The following is a 9,882-nucleotide window of genomic DNA, read 5'->3' as shown; positions in this document are numbered from 1 at the left end:
CTGTTTTTGTTTTTTAACTGGTGAAGATTGATGGTTGGAAACACGGATCTAGGTCCTCCGCACGGTTGTTGCTGCTGGGTGTCATTACAGACCCTCTCAGTTGTCAGAGCTAGGAATGTATTTATTTCTACCGGCACACAGATTCTTCATTTAACCATCCGATTGTTGTTGTTGGTGGTGGTGGTTTTTCATTTTTTTCATGAAAGTCTAGAGCATTTTGTTACTCCTATACCAGGGTTTAGAAAGCAAATCAGAAAAGTGTAGGCTATGAAAAGTCTGTAAGGATAATAATAAACTCACTCATTTGCTAATTCAAGTTTCATCTGGGGCTAATGGCATATGCTGCTTTTACCTACGTTCTACTAGAAGTCTCAAAGAATAATGTAGGCCTTCTCAGTAATGTGCATTTTCTCAAATTCAGAAGGGCCCTAGTGATCCCATATTAGATGCATACTTTCTCTTTTTTTCTAGTATGAAATATACTGGATGTAGTCTGCTCTTTGGAGAATTTGCTCATTGGCTTCGAAGTGGGATTTTCTTTGTCAGTCAGTATTCATGATACTGAAAGTTTTTTCAAAGTATTTTTGCCGTTGAAAAGTGTATCAGTTAGTGGGTAATGTAATTAGGGCTTGTAGACAGAACAGTTAATTTTGAGTTATGTAGCTTATTTTTAGAAATATCCCCTTTGCCTTTTTTAACTTTTAATTTGAAATAATTATACACTCAATTTCCTTTTAAAGCAATTTTTTGTAAGCCTGATATATCGTCAGTGAATGATGGTGAATGAGGTTCTTTTAATTAATCTTTCTAATACCTGCCAAGTTTTAATTTTCCTTTATGTGAGAAAATTTTCTGGAAATAATTTTGCAGCTTTCTTTCCAGAATAGATATTTGTTAATATTTGTATTTGGGAAATTGAAGCAAAATGAACATTAGATTTGCCTATCTTTACTTTTGTCGAAAGCTCTAATAGATTTCCTTTCGTTTTTTCTTTTCCAGCAATGCCATTTTTTTTCTAATATCTTTATTGGAGTATAATTGCTTTACAATGTTGTGTTAGCTTCTGCTGTATAACAAAGTGAATCAACTATAGGTATACATATATCCCCATATCTCCTCCCTCTTGCATCTCCCTCCCACCCTCCCTATGCCACCCCTCTAGGTGGTCACAAAGCACCGAGCTGATCTCCCTGTGCTATGCGGCTGCTTCCCACTAGCTATCTGTTTTACATTTGGTAGTGTATATAAGTCCATGCCACCCTCTCACTTCGTCCCAGCTTACCCGTCCCCCCTCCCTGTGTCCTCAAGTCCATTCTCTATGTCTGCCTCTTTATTCCTGTCCTGCCCCTAGGTTCTTCACAACCTTTTTTTTTTTAGATTCCATATATATATATTGGCATACGGTGTTTGTTTTACTCTTTCTGACTTACTTCACTCTGTATGACAGACTCTGGGTCCATCCACCTCACTACAAATAACTCAATTTCATTTCTTTTTATGGCTGAGTAATATTCCATTGTATATATGTGCCACATCTTCTTTATCCATTCATCTGTTGGTGGACAGTTAGGTTGCTTGCATGTCCTGGCAATTGTAAATAGTGCTGCAGTGAACATTGTGGTACATGGCTCTTTTTGAATTATGGTTTTCTCAGGGTATATGCCCAGTAGTGGGATTGCTGGGTCGGGTGGTAGTTCTATGTTTAGATTTTTAAGGAACCTCCATACTGTTTAGATTTTTAAGGAACCTCCATACTGTTCTCCATAGTGGCTGTATCAATTTACATTCCCACCAACAGTGCAAGAGGGTTCCCTTTTCTCCACAACCTCTCCAACATTTATTGTTTGTAGACTTTTTGATGATGGCCATTCTGACTGTTATGAGGTGATAACTCATTGTAGTTTAGTTTTGATTTGCATTTCTCTAATGATGAGTGATGTTGAGCATTCTTTCATGTGTTTGTTGGCAATCTGTGTATCTTCTTTGGAGAAATGTCTATTTAGGTCTTCTGCCCATTTTTGGATTGGGTTGTTTGTTCTTTTGATATTGAGCTGCTTGGGCTGCGTGTAAATTTTGGAGATTAATCCTTTGTCAGTTGCTTCATTTGCAAATATTTTCTCCCATTCTGAGCGTTGTCTTTTTGTCTTGTTTATGGTTTCCTTTGCTGTACAAAAGCTTTGAAGTTTCGTTAGGTTCCATTTGTTTATTTTTGTTTTTATTTCCATTTCTCTAGGAGGTGGGTCAAAAAGGATCTTGCTGTGATTTATGACATAGAATGTTCTGCCTGTGTTTTCCTCTAAGAGTTTGATAGTGTCTGGCCTTACATTTAGGTCTTTAATCCATTTTGAGTTTATTTTTGTGTATGGTGTTAGGGAGTGTTCTAATTTCATTCTTTTACATGTAGCTGTCCAGTTTTCCCAGCACCACTTATTGAAGAGGCTGTCTTTTCTCCATTGTATATGCTTGCCTCCTTTATCAAAAATCAGGTGACCATATGTGCGTGAGTTTATCTCTGGGCTTCCTATCCTGTTCCATTGATCTATATTTTTGTTTTTGTGCCAGTACCATACTGCAGCTTTGTAGTATAGTCTGAAGTCCGGGAGCCTGATTCCTCCAGCTCCATTTTTCTTTCTCAAGATTGCTTTGGCTATTCGGGGTCTTTTGTGTTTCCATACAAATTGTGAAATTTTTTGTCCTAGTTCTGTGAAAAATGCCATTGGTAGTTTGATAGGGATTGCGATGAATCTGTAGATTGCTTTGGGTAGTATAGTTATTTTCACAGTGTTGATTCTTCCAATCCAAGAACATGGTATATCTCTCCATCTGTTTGTATCATCTTAAATTTCTTTCATCAGTTTCTTATAGTTTTCTGCATATAGGTCTTTTGTCTCCTTAGGTAGGTTTATTCCTAGGTGTTTTATTCTTTTTGTTGTAGTGGTAAATGGGAGTGTTTCCTTAATTTCTCTTTCAGGTTTTTCATCATTAGTGTATAGGAATGCAAGAGATTTCTGTGCATTAATTTTGTATCCTGCTACTTTACCAAATTCATCGACTAGCTCTAGTAGTTTTCTGGTAGCATCTTTAGGATTCTCTATGTATAGTATCATGTCATCTGCAAACAGTGACAGCTTTACTTCTTCTTTTCCTATTTGGATTCTTTTTATTTCTTTTTCTTCTCTGATTGCTGTGGCTAGGACTTCCAAAACTATGTTGAATAATAGTGATGAGAGTGGACATCCTTGTCTTGTTCCTGATCTTTCAGTTTTTCACCATTGAGAATGATGTTGGCTGTGGGTTTGTCATATATGGCCTTTATTATGTTAAGGTAATTTCCCTCTATGCCCACTTTCTGGAGGGTTTTTATCATAAATGGTGTTGAATTTGTAAAAAGCTTTTTCTGTATCTATTGAGATGATCATATGGTTTTTCTCCTTCAATTTGTTAATATGGTTTATCACGTTGATTGATTGGCATATATTGAAGAATCCTTGCATTCCTGGGATAAACCCCACTTGATCATGGTGTATGATCCTTTTAATGTGCTGTTGGATTCTGTTTGCTAGTATTTTGTTGAGGATTTTTGTGTCTATGTTCATCAGTGATATTGGCCTGTAGTTTTCTTTCTTTGTGACATCTTTGTCTGGTTTTGGAATGAGGGTGATGGTGGCCTCGTAGAATGAGTTTGGGCGTGTTCCTTCCTCTGCAATTTTTTGGAAGAGTTTGAGAAGGATGGATGTTAGCTCTTCTCTAAATGTTTGATAGAATTCACCTGTGAATCCATCTGGTCCTGGGCTTTTGTTTGTTGCAAGATTTTTTTATTAGAGTCTAAATTTCAGGGCTTGTGACTGGTCTGTTTATATTTTCTATCTCTTCCTGGTTCAATCTTGGAAGGTTGTGATTTCCCAAGAATTTGTCCATTTTCTTCCAGGTTGTGCATTGTATTGGCATATGGTTGCTTGTAGTAGTCTCTCATGATCCTTTGTATTTCTGCAGTGTCAGTTGTTTCTTCTCCTTTTTCTTTCCTAATTCTATTGATTTGAGTCTTCTCCCTTTTTTTCTTGATGAGTCTGGCTAATGGTTTATCAATTTTGTTTATCTTCTCAAAGAACCAGCTTTTAGTTTTATTGATCTTTGCTATTGTTTTCTTCATTTATTTCTGATCTGATCTTTATGATTTCTTTCCTTCTGCTAACTTTGGGGTTTTTTTGTTCTTGTTTCTCCAATACCTTTAAGTGTAAGGTTAGGTTGTTTATTTGAGATGTTTCTTGTTTCTTGAGGTAGGATTGTACCGCTATAAACTTCCCTCTTAGAACTGCTTTCGCTGCATCCCATACGTTTTAGGTCGTCGTGTCTCCATTGTCATTTGTTTATAGGTGTTTTTTTATTTCCTCTTTGATTTCTTCAGTGATCACTTCATCATTAAGTAGTGTATTGTTTAGCCTCCATGTGTTTGTATTTTTTACAGATCTTTTCCTGTAATTGATATCTAGTCTCATAGCATTGTGGTCGAAAAGATACTTGATACGATTTCTATTTTCTTAAATTTACCAAGGCTAGATTTGTAACCCAAGATATGATCTATCCTGGAGAATGTTCCATGAGCACTTGAGAAAAATGTGTATTCTGTTGTTTTTGGATGGAATGTCCTATAAATATCAATTAAGTCCATCTTGTTTAATGTATCATTTAAAGCTTGTGTTTCCTTATTTATTTCATTTTGGATGATCTGTCCATTGGTGAAAGTGGGGTGTTAAAGTCCCCTACTATGATTGTGTTACTGTGGATCTCCTCTTTTATGGCTGTTAGCATTTGCCTTATGTATTGAGGTGCTCCTATGTAGGGGGCGTAAATATTTACAATCCTTATATCATCTTCTTGGATTGATCCCTTGATCATTATGTAGTGTCCTTCTTTGTCTCTTGTAATAGTCTTTATTTTAAAGTCTATTTTGTCTGATATGAGAATGGCTACTCCAGCTTTCTTTTGATTTCCATTTGCATGGAATATCTTTTTCCATCCCCTCACTTTCAGTCTGTATGTGTCCCTAGGTCTGAAGTGGGTCACTTGTAGACAGCATATATACGGGTCTTATTTTTGTATCCATTCAGCCAGTCTATGTCTTTTGGTTGGAGCATGTAATCCATTTACATTTAAGGTAGTTATCGATATGTATGTTCCTATCACCATTTACTTAATTGTTTTGGATTTGTTTTTGTAGGTCTGTTCCTTCTCTTGTGTTTTCTGCCTAGAGAAGTTCCTTTAGCAGTTGTTGTAATGCTGGTTTAGTGGTGCTGAATTCTCTTAGCTTTTTCTCAGCAATGCCTTCTTACCCTAAAAATGTCTTTGGTAGCCATAGAAGCATTTAGTTACAAGCAAATTTTTTGGAAGTTATTAGCATTTGTATAAAGGTTATATTAATGTTCACCTAATAGAAGGACAAAACAATTATCTGGTCCTAAATGCGTCATGGTTTTTATTTTAACATATGCTTTTTATTTTAACATATATTTATAATGCATCTGTAAATGCTGAATTAATGCCTTTACCCTGGGGATTTAAAGTGTGTGAATGCTATATTATATACAAATACCCTGTCATAATAAAATGGTGCCTATTGTTTGACAATAATTATGTATACAATTTGGCATAATAATTTTTTGAAAGGTAAAAGCATTTTAGGAAATGTTCCATCTTAGAAGTTGGAATTTATGTTCTCAAAGTATTAATTATTTTACACATAGCAAACGCTTAAATTATGATACCTATTAAAACCCACTCAAACGAAGGTGGTAATGTAATTTATGTAAGGAATAATATGGACATGAATGAGAAAGAACAGTATTTAAAAAGCGAAATATATATATGCTGTGTAACTACCATATTTAAGATATTTCTTGTTTAGAAGGTAGTTATTAGATAGGCAAGTTGGAGGAAGGGGGGGACACACTGAATAGTATATTGGCAAGCTTCCTAAAATGCATATGCATAGTAATTAGAGGCATATTGATTTTTAAATGTCAGCCAGCTTTTATTCTCTTCCTTTTCTATCATGTATTTGTATGAACAGTGACTATTCTTCTAAAAGAGGTTTATGAAGCTTTTTGTCATCATTTGTTATATAGGAAATAAATTACCACTGCTATATAAAACTAACATTAAATTTGTAATATTAGCAATTTGTGAGAGATTTAAAGTTTTGTTGCTTTGATTAATTTCTTATTTGTCAAATGATGGTAAAGAAATTCTCCATTTCCTAGTTGAGATTTGGGGATATTTCTTATGCTTTCTACTTGCATCCAGTGAACAAATATCCCTTTAGTCTTGTTTGTAACCTTCAACAACATGCTAAAAGGCATAACTGTAAGTATCACTCACATGCCGAACTTAAGTACTGTAGCTTTTTGCTAAATTGGTTTAATTTATTTTTGTGTTTGTCAGCTATTAGCTTTCTTTTAGTGGCCTTCAATACTTTATAGGCCTTTAAAGAATGTAGGGAACAGAGGTGTTCCTAGGAGATGGAATATCTATCTACCTTATTTCATAAAATCTAAGGTGCTTTAACAGTGAACTTTATTAGTCTTACTAGACCAAGTCAGTGGAAGGTTAAGTAGGGGTAGAAAAATTTCCCCTTCTTTTCTTCTAGGTTCTTTGGTCTAATAATTAAATTGACATAGGACAGATTAACAGGAGAAAAACATATTTGAGTTAGTATGTACGGGATCCCCAAAGATACAAGACTCAAGGGTAGGTCGAGCAGTTGAGGCTTATGTGCCATCCTGTGCTAAGGAATGGGATAAGGGCCTGGGTCTTCAAAGGGGAGGAGGGTAACTCACAGGACGATGAGAAGAACAGATGTTTTGTATTTAGAAGTTTGCCCTGCCATGCAGATTGGTCTTTCAGATAAAAACGTTATCTATGGTAATAGCTCTCTTTCTGGGCCAGGCCCCCTATCTAAGTTCTTTTAGGCAGTTACAAGAGAGGTAAAAAGTTTCCCTGAGTCTCTTAGGTCTTGATTGCCTTCAGCTTAAAATAATCCACATGTCAAAGTGGTGTATTTTGGGTTGGTGTATTCTCCCCTTCAGTAATCATACAACCATCTCACGCTGTCACCCGGTGACAGTGATTACAAGATACCGTAGAGTAATCAATTTAATTATGACCTTCTCATACCCAGCACGACTACATGCTCCGCAAGCATAGTTCTAATGATGGTATTTCCTTATTCACAGTGTTTCAATGTAGTCAAGAATGATAGCCCTCTTTAAATAGGAAGGAAGGAATGATGCAGGGAAGGTAACCATTTTACCTCCACCCTCTAGATGGTTTGATTTTTATTTTCATGTGCATTTATTGTCTGTACAAAAAAATAAATATTACTTATGAAATAAAGATAAGACATTTGGCGTTCTTCATGGCCCATTCCAAACCTTCTTCGGGTTTTCATCTCTGACTAACTTATCCCTTACTTCAGCCAGACTTCTTTACTTTTGGTTTCAAATCTTCTGCATTCTCAGGGTATAGTTTAAAATTTCTCCCTTTGCCTTACCAACCCTTTAAAAGTTAAGCCTAAATTCCTCTTCAGGCTTCTCCAGCTCCCTCCATAGAAGGTATCTCTCACTCCACTACTTTGCAATGGCAAATACCTCTAGAATAGCATTTATCAGAGGCCACCTTTTGTTAGGGTTAATTGTGTATCTGGTTTTCTTGTTAAATTTTGGAACTGAACCGTTTAGGTTTGTATTATCTCCATAGTGCATAATATAGACACACAGTGAGTGTTTCTTGAATTGAACTTTTATAGATTTTTAAATATATGCATTGCTTCTTTTAATTCTCCGCTATGTAGTAATTTTGCTAGAATTACTAGTATGTTAGACTGTTTTACATTTAAGTTGCCATTCTCAATATTTACCCATCATTTTCTGAAGTATAAGAATTATTCCTTTCCTGGTTACTATTCCATCGTGTGAAAAGACAAGAATAATTGCATAGATATTAATTTTTTCATAGTCAGGATCTATTATACAAATTTTGGTAATTATACAACCTCATATTTAAGGAAGAGTATTTTATAAATAATGCTTTTTTTTCCTTTGTAGCTTACTTCCTCAGAATGTTGGCCTTCTCTATGTTGGAGGTTATGAAAGACCCTTTGCACAAATCAAGGTATGGTTGTTCATTTTCTAGTATATTTTCCCTAGATACAGTTCACTTGTCCAGAACCCACCAAAACCCTGCAAATAACTATCACAAAAATTTGGGAATGTGAATTATTAATTTCATTTGTTTTTGCATATCTCTGATGAAAAAGTAATTCAGTTTTTCAGTGAATCGATTAGTTTAATAATCTTGCCCTTAGTAGCGTTAATTTTGACCATTGCACTTCAGTGATTAGTTAAGAAGAGTATAATTTAGAGCCACATTACCCTTTTTACCAATAGAATTTTTTGACAGCTTTATTGAGGTATAATAGGCATACAGTAAAATATACATATTTTAACTGTACAATTTGACATACCCTTGTGAAACCATCACCACAGTCAAGGTAATGAACATATCCATCACCCCTAAAAGTTTCCTTGTGCCCCTTTGAACTCCCCCGTCCTGCCCTTCCTTTTTTTTTTTTCAGTCCCCAGGTGACCACTGATCTAATCATTATAGATTAATTTGCACTTTCCAGAATTTTATATAAATGGATCATACTGTATTTCTTTCTCTCTCTCTTTTAGCTTCTTTCATTCAGTGTTATTATTTTGAGATTCACCCATGTTGTTACACTTCAGTAGTTCATTCTTTTTTATTGCTGAGTAGTATTTCATTATATGGTTTTAGCACAGTTTCTTTATCCTTTCACACGTTGAGAGACATTTGGGTTGTTTCTGCTTTTTGACTATTATAAATAAAGCTGCTGTGAACGTTTGTGTACAAGTCTCTGTGTGGACATATATTTTCATTTCTCTTGGGTAAATACCTAAGACCAAAATGGCTGAGTTAAATGGCAGTTGTATGTTTTAACTTTTTAAGAAACTACCAAACTATTTCCCCACCAGCAGGGTGAGTGCCAGTTCCTCCATATCATCATCAACATTTGGTATGGTCAGTCTTTTTAAGTTTAGTCATTCTTATAGGTATATAGTATTTCATTGGAATTTTAATTTGCATTTCTGTAATGACTAATAATGTTGAGCATCTTCCCATGTACTTATTTGCCATCTGTACGTCTCTAGTGAAGTGTGTGTTCAAAACTTGCCATTTTTTAATTGGGTTTTTTGTTCTATTACCGTTGAGTTTTGAGCATTCTTTATATATCTTCTGGATGTAAGCCCTTTATCAGATATGGGATTTCTCTTAACAGGATCCTCAGAGAGCAAAAATTCTTCATGTTGGTGAAGTTCAGTTTATTAGTTTTTTTTCACGGTTCTTGCTTTTACTGTTGATCTAAGAAATATTTGCCTAGTCCAAAGGCTAAAAGATTATTCTCCTATGTATTCTTCTAGAATCTTTATAGTTCTAGGTTTTACATTTAAGTTTATTGTCCAGTGGAGTTAATTTTTGTATATGATGCAAGGTTCAAGGCATAGAGGAATGTTGTCCCCCTACACCCCAACCTTTCTTTGGCCCGTGGATATCCAGTTGTTCCTAAACCATTTGTTAAAAAGGGTATCCTTTCCACCATTGAAGTGCCTTTGCATCTTAGTTGAAAATCAATTCACCATATGTGTGTGAATCTATTTCTAAGCTCTTTATTCTGTTCCATTGACCTATGTATCTATCCCTCCACCAATATCGCACTGTCTTGATTTTTGTAGCTTTAGAATAAGTCATGAAGTCAGGTAGTGTAAATCCTGCAACTTTGTTCTTTTTCAGAGTTGTTTAGACTAC

General features: G+C 35.2%; 1 protein-coding gene across 7 annotated transcripts in view; it reads left to right on the top strand.

The window, feature by feature from the left end:
• RNGTT (RNA guanylyltransferase and 5'-phosphatase) overlaps window positions 1–9,882 on the top strand; it is a 220,065-nt gene that overhangs the window by 163,173 nt on the left and 47,010 nt on the right. For all 7 annotated transcript variants that reach the window (XM_089921849.1, XM_089921848.1, XM_089921854.1 and 4 more), the window contains one exon: window positions 8,100–8,166. In XM_089921849.1, coding sequence (XP_089777975.1) covers window positions 8,100–8,166 — 67 coding nt within the window. The remainder of the gene's footprint in view (window positions 1–8,099; window positions 8,167–9,882) is intronic.

This window comes from Delphinapterus leucas, chromosome 12, assembly GCF_059928025.1.
Source record: "Delphinapterus leucas isolate spDelLeu-1000000601 "Yukka" chromosome 12, BTC_Dleu_Yukka2, whole genome shotgun sequence".
NCBI classification, from domain to species: domain Eukaryota; kingdom Metazoa; phylum Chordata; class Mammalia; order Artiodactyla; family Monodontidae; genus Delphinapterus; species Delphinapterus leucas.
Note: the sequence above shows the minus strand (reverse complement) of the source record. Positions and strands in the feature narration are given on the sequence as shown.